This window comes from Microtus ochrogaster, chromosome 6, assembly GCF_000317375.1.
Source record: "Microtus ochrogaster isolate Prairie Vole_2 chromosome 6, MicOch1.0, whole genome shotgun sequence".
Lineage (NCBI taxonomy): Eukaryota > Metazoa > Chordata > Mammalia > Rodentia > Cricetidae > Microtus > Microtus ochrogaster.
Window position 1 is genome coordinate 29,848,164 of NC_022013.1, and position 19,442 is coordinate 29,867,605.

The following is a 19,442-nucleotide window of genomic DNA, read 5'->3' on the forward strand; positions in this document are numbered from 1 at the left end:
CCTCCCTCTCTCCTCCCTCCCTCCCTTCCTTCCTTTCTCTGTGACTGGCTGGGTAGCTGACCTCTGATGTCCTCCTCTCCTGTTCCCTTGGTCATCAGTTTCCTTCTGTTTACACTCTGCCTGCCAGCCTTACCTATCCTTGCTCCCGCCTCACTATTGGCAGTTCATCTCTTTAGTGCACATCAGGTGTTTTAGACAGCAAAGAATCCCAGCTTCACAGAGTTAAACAAATGCAGCATACACAAAAGTCACACACCTGAAAATAATATTCCCCAGCACACTCTGTTCTTACTGTTTTGGTTAGAATTTTAAGTGAACACATCCTTTCTTTTTACTCCAAAGCCTGTTTGGAGTTTGGTTGACTTTAGAAGCTGCCCTGTTTCTGTTTATGAAGTTTTCACCACATGGTTGACCATGTTTGTTTTTTTCTCAAATCTTTGCTGCAAACTCCACAGTGCATAGAATCAAATTTTCACTGGAAACTATAGAATGAAAAGCCCAGGAGAACATGGAATTTTGAATTCAAATTGAGAAGTCTTCAGCAGGTGTAGCTGTTGCTATCTAATAGTTTATTGGGAGCATGGAGGAAAAAGTCTGATCTGCTCCCCCAGACAGACTATTATGAAAAAGAAAGGAAATCAGGTGAGAACTAGAGACAAGTCCAGGTAAGGAGGAACTCAAGACTCACAGGTCATTGAATTCCAAATAATACAGAGACTGTCGTGGTTAGTCGGCATGCAGTAGAGAGGTAGGAGGAATGGAAGACATCAAAAGAGGCCTAGATTTGATGAAAAGAAGACATATTTTTTTTAAAAAACTATTATATTTATAAAGCAATACAAATACTTAGTTCAAGATTTCTGTGCTCAATTAAAATATACATACTTAATAAATAATGGAAGCAGGTGTTGTAAGGTATTACTAAGCAGTAAAAAATGTACTCTGGAGTTGGAGAGATGGCTCAGCAGTAGAGGCCCTTTTGTAGAGGATTAGTTTTGTACCCAGCATCCAAGTCAGTGCCCCACAGCTGCCTGTAACCCCTTTACCAGGGGATTTGCTGCCCTCTTTTGAACTCCACAGGCACCCTCACACATGTGTATATATACACAAACACACATCATCATATGAATTTAAATAAATCTTCACAAGATGTACTGCATTTAGGTCTTATTTATCTAGTCTTTTTTTGTTTTGATATGGTAACCATGGCCCTGCCATCTACCACTGAGCTGTGCTCCAAGCTTTTATTTTATTTTTAATAGAATAACTGTATTTGTTGATGGAGTATGCTATGATATCTCTCTGATTCTATGAGCTCAAGTTTTTTATTACATATATGAGTGGAATCATGTGTCTATTTTTATTGCTTTATTTAGTGTAACATTCTCCAATTTAACCATATTATCACAAATGACAAAATTTCACTTTACTAGCTAGATAGTAGTTGCCATGTTTGTGCATGGGTATAAATAAAATTACCTTTAGAATGTATGTGTATTGGTGAAATGCAAGGTCAATTCCCTTGCCTGGCTATTGTGAGCAGTGTTTCCATGAACCAGGGGGCAGTGCCTCTGCAGTGAACATTCTATGCAGGTTCACTCGTGTCCTTCTTTTCGGGTGCACACCGAGTGGGGTTGCTGCATCAGTAGGATAATTTTATTTTTACCTTTTGGAGACGCTTCCATTTTGTTTTCCATATTTCATTTCCACCAGCGATGTATTGGTGTTCTCTTTACAGCTGCCTTGGTGCTTTCTACTTTTCATCTACTTGATCATATTTGTCGAACTGGAGTGTGCAAACAGAGGCTTCTTCTGTCCTGCCTGATCTTGAGGCTTAATATTAATTACGAACGTTTTGGCCTCTTAGTTCAGGCTTATTATTAACTAGCTGTTACAACTAAATTAACCCCTTTCTATTAGTTTATATTTTACCATGATGCTCATGGCTTGCTACCTCACATCTTGCTTCTCCAGCTGCTGCTGGCTTCTCTCTGACTCCACCTTTCTTCTCCCTTATCTTTGCTTGGATTTCCTGCTTGGTTACAACATACAGAGGGGTTATTCTACAGCAGGAGTGAAGTAGCATATTGGAGCTTTTATTTGCATTTCTCTAGTGCTTGGTGATGTGAAAACCTTTCTATATACCTGTTGGATAGTTTTGAATTGATAGTCTATAATAGCTTCCAAATCTTATGAAGCTGCTTTCAAGGTATAGTTATCTGATATATTAGTAAAATCCAATAATTTATTTTGTAGTCAACAACAGATTACTGTGCACCTAGTCCTGCCCATTACTGATTGGCAGTTTGAAAACTAGAGCAGTTGTACTGAACTAGACTTGGAGATAATTTCATCTCACAGATTAAAATTGATCATCTTGGAAATCTTTATTGGAAGTCTTAGAAGTGACTATTGATCACTGGAATATTGCAGATTTTATGAAAGGTTAATATTTATATATTTTTGTTTGTTTTTTAAACTGTACTAAAAATCATTAAATATCCACTGCTTTTGTACTCACAGTGCAAAACTTTGTACAGAACATTTCCAGACTAGATTAGCAGGTCAGAATGTAGAATGTCCTGCAGAATGAATGCCACTCTAGTGCTTTCATTGTGTAATGTAGCAACATGGGTTTGTCTCAGCACACAGGTAAGCTTCCCTTTGAAAGTAAAATGCTCATTTTTCTCTCATAAGAACCAAGAGCTATTTATTGCCAGTGAGCAAGTTCTGAAAGATCAACCCTCACTGATGCTGGTGAGTGACCAGGACCCTGCTTCTCGAATCACTGTTTGATTTTTTTCTGATTTATTCACTCTGGTTCTTTGGAAAATGGACTATTTAAAAATAATCATTTAGAATGTTTTCTGTTTGTACTTTCTTTTTTTCTTAATTTTATGAAATGGGATAATGTGAAGCACATCCAAATAAAGGGGTTTAATAGACACAAGCTTGCATGTTCCCTCTCAGCAGTGTGCTGAAGTGCATGCCATGCTCAAGGCCCTGTCACCTTTCTCCTTTGTCACCAGGTCATCTTGGGACTTACTGTTCTTCACCCTGGAAAATTGTGACTGTGAATCAGCATCGTGCTTGTTCGGCTCTGTTTAAATACTGAAATGCTGAAAGTTTCTGTTCTAATCTTTAGATATAAGACAAAATTAAATATATTCCTATGTAATAAAAATATTAAAATGATTTTGGAGCATAATATGAACAGAAAATAAATAGAAAATAAAAGTATTAATAAAAATAAAGCAGTTTGATGATTGCACTTTGATTTGCGTGAATAAAATGGGGGACCATTTTTGGGGACACTGAGGGTCCCCATGTAGATATCTCATAATATTGCTTTATTTATTCTGGAAGTTAATATTTATCTATTGGTTCATAGTTTGGATAGCAAATACTTTTTCTTCCCCCCGAGACAGGGTTTCTCTGTGTAGCCCTGGCTCTTCTGGAACTTGCTTTGTAGACCAGGCTGATCTTCCACTCATAGAGATCCACCTGCCTCTGCCTTCAGATTCCTGGATTAAAGGCATGTGCCACCATTGCCTGACAGCAACTATATTTTTCAAGTTTTAATCTTATAAAGATTACTTTTATTGTTGTTTTTTTAAATAATGCACTTGCTACAAAAGTTTTGTTATCATTTATTACAGAAACCCAGGAGTCAGTAGATTTTACGGACTCTTAATTAGCATGCTTTTATTTTTTTTAATCTACCTAAATATGTTTTGAAATACATGTTCATAGATATATTTCTATATGTGTAATCTTTTGGAAATATATTCTTTTTCTTTGGTCTTAATACTTAGACAGATTCTTATTCTGCTTCTGTCCATTTTCAGAGTCTCTGAATTGATCATTGCTTTTGGTATGGGACAGTACAGTTGTTTGCATTTGCCATTTCCTGTGAGATTCTTTCACGTTCAAGTTCAGGTTGTTCATCTGTGACATTCATCTGTCAGTGTTCTTTTTGATCCTTATTGCAAATTATATGGAATCTGAAATTTTAATTTTCTGTCATTTTGTGCTTTATTATGCTGCCTAGCACTCCTGTTTCATTGCCCCTGACATAACTGGACTCCCGACGATCCCGGAGAGTGTAAGTGTCTGTGAATTCTTCTAAAATGTCTTCATCTTACAAATGTTAACTTTGTTCCCACTGTTTCTCTGCAGAAAAATTAGGAAAGAGTAAGGAACCAGGGTGACTTCTCCTTTTCTTCCCATGTGTCTATCCAACTATTCCTTCTGTAATGCCCGTGCTGATGAGGAGAAAAGAATGTCTGCCACTGGGATGGTTGGATAGGGCCTCCACACCTAGGGAGCTCTTGAGCTTGGCTTTCTGAATGTGAGGGGGTGTAGAGGTGTGGCTTCTCCTAGTAGGGAACAAAGATTGCATGAAAATGTGCCACTTTATAGTTATTTTAGTAAATGGATCATTAAGTTTTAGATGTCTTCTCTGTAGCTTTATTTAAATCTTAGTGTCTCAGTTGTTGATTTCCTGGTTTTAATTTAATGCAGTAGGCATTTTATTAGAATTGAAGATATTGTAAAAAGTAATAATGCTATACCGGAAATACTTTGTTTTTTTGAGAGTTATCCAAGTTAGTACTTCCTGTCTAAGCTTTCATGGATAAGTGGAAATGCTGGATGTACTGCCATGCCATTTGATAACTGTAGGAAAAGGAAGATACCCACTTCGGTTTCTCTTAGAACATTAAAATAAATCAGTTATAAACCATCGAATTAATGGAAAATTACTAGAAGATTTCCTTCAGATATTCTTGTATGTATTTCAGATGTGCACTGTTTTTCCATATAGTTTTCAAATCATTATAACATTTACTTTCTCAAACGTAAATAGTGAGTGATTGGCAATTATAAATATGTAAATTTCCCATAATGACATCTTGAAATTTGCGGGCAAATGGATGGATCTAGAAAACATCATATTGAGTGAGGTAATCCTGACCCAGAAAGACAATTATCACATGTACTCACTCATAAGTGGTTTTTAAACAGAAAGCAAAAAAAAAAAAAACACAAAAAAACAAACAAACCAGCGTACAAATCACAACCCCAGAGAACCTAGACAACAATGAGGACCCTAAGAGAGACATACATGTATCTAATCTACATGGGAAGTAGAAAAAGATAAGATCTCCTAAGTAAATTAGGAGCATGGGGACATGGGAGAGAGTTGAAGGGGAGGGGAGAGGAAGGGAGAGGAGCAGAGAAAAATGTATAGCTCAAAACACATGTAAATTTTCCTTGTGTTTTCATATGTATGGATAGCCATGTGATTGTATACATGTGTATGCACACACATGAGTACATGAGGAGACTGGAGGTCAGCAGTGGTGTCCTGTCATTTTCCACCTTGTTTCGTGAGAAAGGCTGGTGCTGGAGCTTACTGGTCTTTCCTGAAGTCTTACCTGGCTTACCACTCAAGCGCTAGGATTACAGGAACTGGGGATCTCAAGTCAGGTCTTCATGCTCGTGTGGCAAGTGTTTACAAGTTCAGCCATCTCCCAAGCCCCAGTTGTAAACTTTCTCATCAATCAAGACTATCAAATTAAAACTCTGTAAATATTCAATGCCATGAATTACACTGAAAGGGTTTTTCAGATAAGTTCTATCAAAAGACTTTGCATACTTGATTGTACACTATGGCTCAGGATAGACCACCTGAGCTCTCAGGTCTCATGATGAATCCCTGACCTTTGTACCTGATGGACATGGGATCATGACTCAGATGTCCATGACCTTGTCACTCGGAAGTCTCATACAGAGTTACTCTCTTTTTTTCTTTCTAGTTACATTCACTAGCAAATGACTACTAGTTTCCATTTTATTTCTTAATTTTTAACACATCGAGAAGTGGGGATGGGGGAGACGGGGAGTGATGGAGAAGAAGACTGACAGAAAGAGGGCGAGATAGAGAGAGATATGAATGAGTGAATTTGTGTAGGTTAGATGTTGGCTTATGAGATTTAATCCTCTGCTTCCACCATCTGGGTCCCAGTGATTGAAATAGGCCGTCAGGCTTCAAGGCAAGTGCTGTTACCTGCTAAGCTATCTTGAGAGCTTGAGTTTCATCTGTAGAGACTATCATTTTCACTATTTTAAGAAGCAAACATCCCATTAAGCACCGACTACTAAGAACATAGAAGAATAAAGTCTTATGTTATCTCTGACATACTTCCCATTGTCCTGCGGAGAGAAGCAGAGTAGAAGCATCCGGCAGTGCTGGGCGCTGGGGGCAGTTCTCCACTCTGTTTCATGTTCTGAAGGGGATGTTGTAGTGGAGTGGAGTTGGGAGGTAAAGGGAGCTTCAGAGACAGTGGGAAGTGAGCCTCTCCCCACCAGGCTGAATACCACTCACTGAAACTTCAGATTTTACTCATTTGAGATGCTATGATTGACAGTTTGTCTTGTAAGATCCCTGCCTCTTACAAGTTGAAGAAACAGGCAGATTTCTTACATTCTTGCCCCGGTACCCCAACTCAGCCTTTTAGATGTTTGCCCACCACACTCTATACTTTCTGTGCATTAGAATATTTGCTTTCTAAAATGCTTAAGGTTTTTATTTTTTTAAACAGTAAGTTCAAAGTAATTCCTGAGGATGGGTCCTAAGTAGCACTGACCCTGCTTTGTTTTTTTTTTTTTTTTTTGCATTTAAAACAGTTTTATGCAAGATCCAAATTGTATATAGCTCACATTTATGCTTCTAAGCCAATAGAAGCTCACATATGTTCTACATTGACAGTTTACCAATTTCATGTGGGGGTGGGCGCTGAGGAGTCAGTTATGACTGGAGGAGAGAAAGAAGACCAGTTGACAAAGCCCCAGAAGGCTAGGGGGGAGAATTTGGCCTTATAATTCCTCATTTGGCTACTGTTTCTTTGTGTCCTGCTCTGTTTTATAGTGGAAGTCTAACATGTATTAAATTGAGGGATCGATTTAGAGCATCACGGTTATATTTGATTATAGTAATAAAAAGGAAGCCTAAAGAGGGATAAAACCTAGACATTTTCTTTAATAAGGAAACAAAGGATGGTTTATAAACCCTCTCCTCCACCTAGGCACTGGAGAGGCAATGATAAACTTGAAGTAATTGAAATATATTTTTCCAGAGTAGCAGTTTTACAAAGATCAGTATATATGTGAATCACCAGCAATATTTGGTTAAAACTGGGGTCCCTGGATACATGCTCTAAAGATAATAGTTAAGTAGGTTTCGGCTCGAACTGGGAAAATGGTGGTGTGCTGAGAGAGACTAAAGTGTGGAATCCATCCTGTGCTCATGTTTGAGAAATACTTGTATAGAACAGGCAATGTTTTAAATGATGGTAGAATGTGGCATGTTATGTGGCAGCCGATGAGTATCACTTTTAATTATCTTTAACGAATGCCACTTCTAATAATATCTTCTTTTGAACTTTACAACTGGTAAACCTATAAAACATTTTCCCTCATATTCCTGTGAACTGTAGCTCAAACAGTTCTTTTCTCCTGTGCAGAGAAACCTGACAGAGTACTTCGTTGCCGTGGACGTGAACAACATGCTGCGGTTGTACGCCAGCATGTTGCACGAGAGGCGCATCATTATTACCTCGAGCAAATTAAGCACTGTAAGTCTTCACACTTCCTCCCGTGACTAACACATATTGAGTGCTTCACAAAAAGACCTGAAAACGGCTGCAGATTTAGAGCTGTGCTGCATGTACTTAAAAGACAATATCTACATATTTTTAATATATGGTTTTAATCTGGCTCTTGAAGTATAAAAGTCTGATTTATAGAAGCCTTTGCAGATGCATTAAGTCAGGTTAATTATTTTCCCTTATCAGGAGATGAGGTGTTCTACTCCCCTTTTTTAAAGTCTCTGGAGTTCATTTTAGTGCCTTCATCACACAGAGAACTCTTGAGAGCTATTATGAGGTCTTTATTATTCACTTGTGGCTTTTTCCATTGGAGCTACTTGAAGGAAACTGCGGGCCCGTTATAATAGCTGCTCTCTTAACCTGGTAATAGCAGATTCATCTTTGTTGCCTTATGGGGCTTAGGAGTATATTCTATAATAATTCTGGTTTGGAGGAGCTCTTCAGGCTGCTAATAACTTAAAAGTCAAAGTAGCATTTTTTATAAATCACAGGTTTTATGACAGTCACTTCAGTGTTCTTCTGGAAGCTCTTCATCACTGAGGGAAAGGCAGGAATAGAAAGAACTGTTCTTAGGTCATAGAAGAATATTCAGAAGTATTTTGCGAGAGTTCCTGTTTTTCTTTATTAAATGTAAAATTTAAGTATTTTCAGATTCAAAATGTGTAAAACAAATTAGGTGATTTGAGTAATCTGTGATATATTAAAACCATATTAAATTGTTTCTTCATAAATTTACTTCATATAAAATAAAAATCTACTTTTAACATTTTATTCTCTTATAATAGGAATAAAATTCTTTTAAAATATTGTAGCATTTTAGACTAGATAGAGTTCTAAAATGCCTTCAGGTTTTCAACTTAGTGTTTAGTCATAAGGAAGGTATTTTGTTGGTCTGGAGAGATGGCTCAGTTGTTTAGAGCACTTCCTATACATACAGAGGGTTGGGTTTGGTCCTAGCATTTGTACGGTGGCTTACAGTGGTATGTAACATCAGATTTAGGGTCTCTGATGCCCTCTTTTGGCCTCTATGGGCACAAAGCACACATGTAGTACACACACAGACGTGCACGAAAACTTCATAAACATAAAATATAAAAAAAAAGCTGTTGGAGAGCCACAGTGTGAGACAAACAGGTCCTGACTCCTTGTATGGGGCCACACCTGTCACCTAGATATCAAGTATATAAGATTGGTATGTTCATTATTTTCCAAGTTGAAAATGTTTATCTTGAGAATAATTAGATTTTAAGGATATTATATGATTTTAAAGATATTTAAAGATAGATATGAGGCGATATACCACAGCATAAGTACTAATGACTTGCTCCAGTAATTATTTTATCTCACGAGTTTTAAAGAGCTGTTGAAGAATCCACCTGAATGATTTGGGTGGGGTTTTAATGGTTTACTTTTCCACTCAGAGTTTGACATTTCATCCTCCTAAAAATTTTCAAGATTTTACAGCATTTCCAATGGGAGTCATTCTCATGACAAAGATTAGGAAGTAATTCATGTGTATAATGTTAGTGTGTGGCCCTTTCCTAGGCACTATAAACTCATCATTAAGACAGCCAAGACCAGCATGTGTGCTTACGTTGAACTGGTATGAAATATATAAACAGTTGGACAAATAAGCATCTATTATGCCATGGAATGTGTAGTGCTGTGTAAAAGATAAAATGCGTGTGTACAGTCGGGGAGGTGAATGGCTGGTTTGTGTTTTGTGTAAAGTGTGTGTGGATGGAATGAATGCCTCTCTAAGGAGGAGGAAGTCAAACAGACTGGAGTCAAGCTGGTAGTGAGCATGTGAGGGAAGAGAAACTGCTGTTTAGGGAAACAAAACAAATCCCAATATAGGTTTATGAAAACACTAGTATCTTTCTTGGTTTTAATTTATTGCCCTCTCTTAATGATGCAGTAACCTTTCTTTAACTTAGCTTCTTCTTCACATGTGAAATGAGAGAAAAGCTTTTTTTTTTTTTGAGAAAAGCTATCTTGATATGCAATGTTTGATGTTGACATTAAGGAGGCACACATGTGTAGGAAATGATTGACATTTGCACTGGATACATTTTTAGTGATTATTCATACAGCTTTATTGACAGTCAAGATTTATGATTTTAAGAAGTGATTTGTAACTGGGCAATGGTGGCACATGCCTTTAATCCTAGCACTTGGGAGGCAGAGTCATCTCTGAGTTCAAGGCCAACCTGGTCTACAGAGCTAGTTCCGGGATGGGCTCCAAAGCTACAGAGAAATAAAAAAACAAGACAAACAAACAAAGAGGAATGGATTGTAATAAAGTTTGTTGTTAAACAGAATGCTTTCCTAAATTGTTTATGGCAACTCATGAAAACTAGAGGTATCATCTCTAAGTTACAGCTGTTGTTTGGCTTACTTTGGGGGCAGTGGGGCTGATAAAATAAACATATTTCAAATTTGCTTTCACAATCTCCTTAAATGGGGAAATGGCTTTGATATCTTAAACAGCTTTCTTATATATGCAGTCTGAATAAATATTACTGCAATAAATTACGTGCATAGTAACATTTGAGGTCAAGGTCTTATATCATAACATAAATTAGAAGAAAACTATTTTTAAAAAGAGTTTAATGAAATCACTAAAACACACAAAGGAAGAATAATAATTGCCTTGGTTCATTTTACATTTTAGAATTTTCATATGCCATAGATACTTTGTTGTACTTGACATTAATGCATGAATCTGTGTTTTATAACTCCTGATTAGATTTTATATCTGTGGTCAACATTTGAATTATTATTAAGGACATATATATGATAAAGCAACTTAACACTCATAATTTTATTGTTGCTTTGTGAAATTTGTTTGCTTTGGTTATCTTTGTCAATCATTATTTTCCATGATTAACATGAATGTCAACCTTGGACGTTGCTGGTATTTTTCATGCTGTACTGTGGTAGCTGATCAGCCAGCTTGAGGATGACTTCCTTCACATGCTGTTTGCAGTTAAAATAATTTATACTTTTCATAAAGGTATAAACTTTATAATTAGTTTTAAGTTATGTAAACAAATTATTTTTTTTATGTTTAAGTACTTTTTAATGAGCCCTTTGCCATTTGTGGAAGCATGGTATAGTGTTAGTATTCTTATATTTTTTACATTTTTAACTTAAATGAGCTAAGACATCATCGGTTTTGCTTGGATTTTTTGATGTGTACATTGCCGAGTATGGAGGATGACTTCTGCCAGTCCTAAACCAACAAGCTAGTTGATTTTATGCATGCTGCAGGCAGGCCTCATGTTTTAAGCCCGAGTGGATCCTAGTAGAGTGGCACCACATCATAGACGGTCTCATATATTCAAAGCAGAGGAATACATCATGATGCTACACAGTTGTATTAGTTGACTTATTGCTATTTTGTGACCGTAGATCCGGAGGACCGCTGTTTAAAGCCATGTCATGGGTTCTCAAATCAGCCAGGCGTGAAGCCTTGTCATATGCCTCTGTAATTGTACCTCGCCAGAGTTCCTCTAACTAGTCAGCTGGGGCTGTGCATTTTGTCTCAAACACCCAGCTGGCCAGTATCTGACAGGAGCATTCTCATCATCCTGTCAGTAATATGTTAACTAGAGTGTACATTTATGGTTTGTAGAAGCAGGTAAAAGGGGGTGTATCTCTTTAAAGCAGATGTCTAAATGTTAGCACTATTTTGACCAACATACAATTGGAAAGTATCATCCTCTTAATGATGTATGCACATCATTTACAGAGAATTGATTATATATGCATATTATTTCTGGACTATTTAGAGCAAGTGGTGTGCTGTGAGTGCTGGAATTGTGTTAATAAACTGTATGTTCTTCTTTGTGATAGCTGCCTCCAGGCGTTTAAGCATATGCTTTTCTCTCACCTTCTCATTAATTCCATCAAGGGCATATGCAGAAACGCATCTTGTGATCCCCAGAAAACCAGCTATTAAACAGTGGTTTTCTAGGCTCTGACTAAAGGGAGTCCAAAGCATTTTAACATCCTCATCTGCATTGTGTATATTCATTTTTGTCTCTTAGTGGAGCCATGTGTTTCTTTATTTCACTGAAACTTAAGGCACAGAAACTCTTTTAAGAGGATGTTAAATACTTTGCGGGAAGGCATATGTGCAGGTTGGAGGAGGCTGAGGCCTTTAAATACCAGTACCTCTATTTTCCCTCTCTGAGTTACCCATTTCCCAGGGAAGTATGCAAGTCTTTCTGGCTGAGAGTTTAGCCCATTTGTCTTTTGAAAGTGTCTTCCCCAGCAGAAGGTTGGTGTGACAGCCGTGGAACTGTGTTAGAAATGTGTTTAGTTACCATGCAGGCTCTCTCAGCTTTGCTCCTACAGTGCTGGTCACCACAAAATTGATCTTGGATTATTTCTCTTAACTAGATTATTTTCTATATAGAACAATGGTTTAATTTTGTGCTATTGATCAGACACACACACACACACACACACACACACACACACACACACACACACACACTGATTTTGAGGTTTGGCAGCATTTCTCTTTTGATGTGTGCCCTCAGGTTATAAACTTCCATGCAACTGACTGTAGATATTGCACTCACATTTTCAAAGAGAACTCAGATTTTTCCTCAATCACTTACACTATTTAGGACTGATTTGGCAAATGGCCTCACCCACTCATGCATCTTCCCCAGCACAGACCTATAGATTCTGCTTCTGTAATTCTTTTTCTCCCCTGCTCTCCATTCTAGCTGCCCATCCTGTTAGCTGAGGAAACTGTCACCACCCACGAACATTCCCTTTAACAGTAGGTAGTGAACGATGACATTCTCTCAATCTGCGTATAATCTTATCAGTATCATCTCTGTAACACTGCATATTCTTAGTCTGTTTTATAAACAAATCAAAATGATTTAATTATTATGTGGTAAGTGCTGTTGATATCTAAGTGGACAGATAAAAAGGGATCTTTGAAACATAGGGCAGACTTTCCAACCTCACGAAACTAGTGTATAGTTAAATCAGTCTTTCTGACTCTGTATGTATTTTTCAATCTTCATGCACTTTTGCCATTCTCCCATGACTGTCTTATAAAACCAAATAAATCTTTTTTTTTTCTAGTATAGCATCATCCCTAGTACTGAACTGCATCTCTCTTCTCGAGCTCAGTCTGACTTCCTTGAATGTTTCAGTTGTTTCAGTTTCTTTCCTCTCCTCATTTTTTTTTTTTTTTTTTATGTTTTTCGAGACAGGGTTTCTCTGTGGCTTTGGAGCCTGTCTTGGAACTAGCTCAGTAGACCAGGCTGGTCTCGAACTCACAGAGATCCGCCTGCCTCTGCCTCCCGAGTGCTGGGATTAGAGGTGTGTGCCACCTCTCCTCATTTTCATGCTCATTTGAGTGGTCACATTTATCTTCTGCTTAGACTACTAATGTGATTAATCTTGAGGCTAAGCCTGTATATAGATAGCTACTTAATATTTTAGATTAAAAAATAACATTCATTGCCTATTTCCTATGCCCATAATTGGTATTAAATGCTACCCACCCTCTCCTACCCAGTCTCTTGACAGCAAAATCCTTAAGGCGGACTCTATTTTTTTCCTCTACTTTTATTTTACTGAAAATAGACTTTATCATGCAATGTATTCTATTTGTGGTTTTCCTTGTTCCAAATCCTTGAGATTTTCCCATCCTACCCCATCATTATCTATACATTCTCTTTTTCTCCTTAGAAAACAAATATCTAAAGAGTAATAAATAATATAAAACAGAACAAAAAACAAACCAGAATAGGACAAAACAAACAGAAGAAAAAGAGCCAAAGAAACAGAATTTTGTCCACATAGGAATCCCATAAAAAACAAAACAAAAGAGGAAGCCATAGTAAATACTCAGGGAAACTGTAAGATAGACAGACAGACAGACAGACAGGCACGCACGCACACACACACACACACACACACACACACACACACACACACACACATACAGAGCCCTGACAAAACATTATGAGACAAAGAATCCCAAAGATCCCAAAGATGCCATTGAGTTTTTGTGTTGGACGTCTATTGCTGGGCATTGGTACTGCCCTTAAGAGTAGTATGTATTCCAGCGTGAGTCTATTGGATAGAACTAATTTTTCATTTACAAGTGGTTATCTGTTGGAGATAGCTTCTGGATTAGGTTTGGGACATGTAGCCACTTCTCTTTGCATCACAGGGACCCCATCTGGTACAGACCTGTGCAGTCCCTTTGCATGCTGCCGCAGTCTGTGAATTCGTGCATGTCAATCCTGCTGTGTTTATAAGGTTTTGTTTCCCTGGTATCTTCCATCTCTCTGCTCTGGCTCTTTCACTCTTCTGTCCCTTCTTCTGCAGGGTTCCCTGAGCCCTCAGGTGAGGGATTTGAGAAATTCCAATTAGGATAGAGTGTTTCAAAGTCTTTCACTCTGAACGTTATCTGGTTGTGTCTCTGTATTTCTTCTCACATACTGCAAGAGGAAGCTTCTTTGATAGAAGAATGTCATTAGGAGCCATTTTATTGCTACATTTCTTTAGCAAACAATAGTAGTTCCTTTTTCCCTAGGTCCCTGGCCTATCTGGTCTCAGGTTCTTAGCCACTTGAGCAGTGTCTGAATGGGTTCCATCTCATGGAATGGGCCTTATGTCAAATTACATATTGGTTGGTTACTCCCACAGGTTTTATGCCACTATTGCGCCAATGTATCTTAGAGTCAGGTAACTCTTGTAGATCAAAGCATTTGTAGCTAGGTTGGTACCTACCTTTTCCTTTGATATTGTGTAGAGTACTTTCCAGTGCCATAAACACTAGTCCATAGGGGTGAAGGCTCTATGTAGGCACCAGCTTCAATTCTCCATGTACAATGAGTTGTGTAAGTGTTGTCTTCAGCAATGGGGCCTTGCCATCAGTTAGTACAGAATAACCCATAGCTTTAGGAACAGCGTTAGTTATTTGGGGGTTCCAAAAGGATCCCTTTGGCCAAGAGTTCAATTGCATGTAACCCAATTCTGGTACTGGAAGTTTCATTTGTTGACAAGAGATATCCACTTGGGGCTCCATCTTCCCCATTATTTGGCAATTTCATTTAGATAGCCTTCATATATTTATATGCTTTACAAAGCTTCTTCTATATTAGAATTTCACACTACCCCTCAAATGGTCCTTAATTTTAGCTAGCTCTCCCTGCCTTCCTCCTTCCACCTCCTATTATTCCTCCTCCCCACTTTATCCTCTCATTCAGTCCCTCCATCCATCTATAACTATCTATTTGTTTCCCTTTTTTGTTTCTTCCTTTATACCTAATCTTTGTGGTTCTATGGATTGTAGCTTGCTTATCAAAGACATAATATCTAACGTCCACATATAAGCATGTAAGTATCATATTTGTCTTTTTGGGTCTGGGCAACCTTGTTCAGAATGGTTTTCTTTCTAGCTTTATTCATTTACCTGAGATTTTACTTTTTAGCAGCTAAACAATATTTCATTGTGTAAATGTACACATTTTTTAATCCATTCATCTGTTGATGAACATCTATGCTGTTTTCAACTTCTGGCTACTTTGAACAGAGCAGCAGTGAGCATGGTTGAACTGTTGTCTCTGTGGTGGGATGGAGTGTCCTGGGTGTATTCCCAAGAGTTTTTAGCTGTTGTCTGTGTAGTAGGATGGAGTGTCCTGGGTGTATTCCCAAGAGTTTTTAGCTGTTGTCTGTGTAGTAGGATGGAGTGTCCTGGGTGTATCCCAAGAGTTTTTAGCTGTTGTCTCTGTAGTAGGATGGAGTGTCCTGGGTGTATCCCCAAGAGTTTTTAGCTGGATTTTGCAGCAGATCTAGTCCATGCTTCCTGAGCAACTGTGAGGCTGGCTTCTTGTTAGGTGTGATAACTCTCATGAGACCGGCTTTTTGATGGTGATAATACACAGCAGGCCTTTAACAGAAGGAAATTTGAGTGAATACATAAAATGGTACCTTTCACTTCTTCCCCAAGTGTGTTTTCAGTGTTTCCATCTGCGAGACTCTAAATACTTTAAAAAGAAATCTGTTTTGCTTTTTCAAATACTTCCATCACTTCTTATTCCCAAACACCTGTGACCCTGACCACAGTCTGATGTTGAGGTCATCAATAAAATGCTTGAATTTTTTTAAAATTAAGCTATAATTTTTAACTTAAAAATTGTGTTTTATGAGTGAGGGGCTGAGTTCTATGTAAATTGTCTTTTTAAATAAATGAATTTTGTGTATCTGTTTCCTGCTACAGGATTTTAATTTTTAAGGAAGTTGATCTCAGTGTTAAAGACTCTAGGAAAAAGTATCAGTAAATTTTGAACCCTTTGAGTTCCAGTAACCTATATTGAAATATTGTTTCTGTTCAATATATGAGCTGGTCTGGTTTGGGATTCTTTTGGGTTTCATATAGTATTAAGTAGAAAGTGTAGGACTCTCCCTCAATAAAAATTGTTCTCTATTCACTATCCATTTCCATCTGTTCCATCAATGAAATTGCCATTCTTATTCCTATAGCTGATCCTGTAATTGATACATTTGGCTTCTTTTTTTTTTTTTAGAGGTAACTTTTTTTGTTTCTACCTCCTCCCAGCCTCCCATTTCCCTCCCCCTCCTCCCACCCTTCTCCCCCTCCTCCCACCCTTCTCCCCCTCCCCCACTCCTCTCCCCGTCCCTCTCCAGTCCAAAGAGCAGTCAGGATTCCCTGCCCTCTGGGAAGTCCAAGGTCCCCCCCCCCCTCCATCCAGGTCTAGGAAGGTGAGCATCCAAACAGGCTAGGCTCCCACAAAGCCAGCACATTACGTAGGATCAAAACCTTGTGCCATTGTCCTTGGCTTCTCATCAGCCCTCATTGTTCGCCATGTTCAGAGAGTCCAGTTTTATCCCATGCTTTTTCAGTTCATAGCAGTATTATTTGTAATAGCCAGAACCTGGAAACAACCTAGATGCCCTTCAATGGAAGAATGGATGAAGAAAGTGTGGAATATCTACACATTAGAGTACTACGCTGCGGTAAAAAACAATGACTTCTCGAATTTTGCATGCAAATGGATGGAAATAGAAAATACATTTGGCTTCTTGTTGTCCACCCCATCTCTATTTTCATACTCACTTAGAACCTCAGATGGTCAAGTTTTTGTTGGTAGAATGATGCAAACTCTCATTCATTAAGGATCTCCAAGTTTGTGATGTGGAGTTTTGTTATTTTGTTCCTGAATGTTTTCATTCAATTTCCTTATGAGACAAGTATCAGGAGATACAGAGAGACGCTGCTGGCTCCCCTTCTAGTCCTCTGTGCCTCCTCTTCTTTTTGTCTGCTGAGTCTTGTCATTGCACCCAGTGATCAACCCTTTTTAGCATTTAGATTTAGTGGCATTTGGGTCTTTTAAAGGCCTGGAGCCATTTCTTCTGCCAATGCAGAAACAACCCCTTATTCTCCTAGTTAGTTTCAGCTGCCAATTTTCTGATGGAGTCTCAATTAGGGATTGCCTCCATCAGATTGGCTTGTTGACGTATTGTTAATTAATGTAGGAGTACTCAGTCTGCTGAGGTCAGTACCATCCATCCCTAAGTTGGGGAACCTGGGCTGTGTAAGAAAGCTGGTCAAGCAAGCCAGTAAAATGATGTTTCTCTGTGGTCTCTATCTTATTTCCTGATCTGACTTTTCTCAGTTAGGTAAATCCAAGAGTTGGGCAGAGATGAATGTTACAGTAAGTATGGATTGTGTAAGAAAATGAAAACATTAGCATCTTGAAGGTAGAGATTTATGTTTGATTCATTCCAGTAAAGCATGTGGATGAAAGGCTTGCTTTGGCTTCTTGATAGACAAAAAGAAAAATTCCACTAAAGGTTGAAAACAAGAAAAATTTAGTCATTTGGCTATTTATGAGAAAGAAGCTAGCTAGCACAGTGACTAGCAGTGACATGGTTAGAGCTTTCCACAAACTTAGTTGTGATGGAAAGAGGGGAGAATGGATTTTCAGGAACGAGCTATCAGAGTTTGTCCTATGTATCTGAATGGGATCCCCCGCTTTCATACGTAGACTTGTCAGTGAAACAGTACTTTTGTCAGAAACTGAAGTATGAGACGAGAACCCTCAGGAATCGGATTAGTGCCCTTTAAGAGGTGCAGGGGTGCTGTCTGTTCACTGCCATCTGTGGAGCACCAAACAGTGAACCTGCCAGCTCTGGGGCTTGGTTTTTCAGCCTCCAGACTTCTGATAATGAATGCCTCTAAATTATCTATTCTGAAATATTTTCTTATTGTAGTTCTAATAAACTGTCATGCCATCCTAGAACAATAGAGAAGAGAATGAAATGTAAAATAGTTATTTTAGTTTAACAAGGATTTCAGAAAAGTAAACAAAGCCACCAAACTGTCCTTTGGCGTGGCCATTTCATTTGCATCCACACTAGAAATGACCGGAAGCTGCTGTGGCGGCACCTGTTTCCAGCATTGTCAGTGCAGGGGTCTTTGGCCATCAGTAGAGATAGTGATGCATTGTTTGAGTCTGCATTTCCCTGGCGATGTGTGACAGCATGCTCATTTGTCATCTGTGTATATTATTGGTGAAGTGTGTTGAGGTCTTAAGCCTATGTTTAATAGGTTTTCTTATTGCTGAGGTCTAGAACTCTGCTTAAGTGTGACAGCAGCCCTTTCTCAGGTGTGTCTTTCACTACTGTTGACTGTCAGTGCCCTAGTCCTCACTTTCTTTCTCCCTTCCTTCCACTCCATTAATATTTTCCAGAATAAGTTTCTATCTTTTTGTTTGTATGTTTATTTCTTATGGTGCTAAGGATTGAACCAAGGACCTTGCACATATGGGTAAAGTATTCTGCTGTCAGGCTGTACACTCAACTCCTAGAACATACATTTATTTTTAATTTTACCTTCTCAAGTCTCTGAAATGTATCATGTCTTTGGTGTCATGTCTAAAAGTCAAGCCCCAGGGCATATAGATTTTTCTCCTATTATCTTTCTGATGTTTATAACTTGGCATTTTACATTTAGGTCTGTGATCTGTTTGAGTTACAGTTTGTTTTTTTTTTTTGTTTGTTTTTTTTTTTTTGGGAGCAATATGTAAGTATTTTTATCAGAGGTAGGAGTAATATATAATTCAATATTAAAATATATCATAAAAGTTGTATCAATATACAACATGTCCTATACTGAGGTAAAAATATGCATATATACAATCTGACAAAATAACATTGCACAAGTGTACAAATGTAAACAAAAGTAACAGATATAATTTGAACTTGTATCAATATACAAAACTATACCAATGTAAGTTATCCATAAATAATAGCTCATGAGTATTCACTCTATTACCCACTATTACTATCCCCCTACTGTCATGGGGGAGATGTTCTCTTTATTTTTTTATTTTTTTATTTTTTTCCTGTCGAAGCCTCAGTTTATTAGAGATGGGGTACAACTTATATAGGGTATGGAGTTGGGGGGTGAGCACAGGGGTCTGAGCTCTTGTCACGTAGTTCACGTTGGTCATGTGGTCCGTGTTGGTCATGTAGGCAGGAGGTTATCTTCGGTCAGGTCACTGTAGGCCAAGAAGTCAGGAGTTGCCACACCTAGTTCCCTAGGTAGTTTGGAATGTGAAGTGGGTTCTGCTAACAGATAGCTCTCCATTAACAGCCAATTTGGGTGTGGGGTAGGCTCTGTCAATAGAACGATTCCTAACATAATTAGGGGTGTGAGGTTCTCTGCAGACTCCCCTAGGGTGATGGTTCCTGCAATGATTT

The 19,442-nt window shown here is 38.2% G+C and overlaps 1 protein-coding gene across 2 annotated transcripts in view; it reads left to right on the forward strand.

Annotated features, from left to right (window-relative positions):
- Window positions 1-19,442, forward strand: part of Dennd1b (DENN domain containing 1B) — a 211,429-nt gene that overhangs the window by 91,631 nt on the left and 100,356 nt on the right. The window contains exons 8-10 of one of the 2 annotated variants that reach the window (XM_005348448.1): window positions 2,698-2,757; window positions 4,052-4,105; window positions 7,527-7,637. In XM_005348448.1, coding sequence (XP_005348505.1) covers window positions 2,698-2,757; window positions 4,052-4,105; window positions 7,527-7,637 — 225 coding nt within the window. The remainder of the gene's footprint in view (window positions 1-2,697; window positions 2,758-4,051; window positions 4,106-7,526; window positions 7,638-19,442) is intronic. The other variant, XM_005348449.3, reaches the window with a different exon arrangement.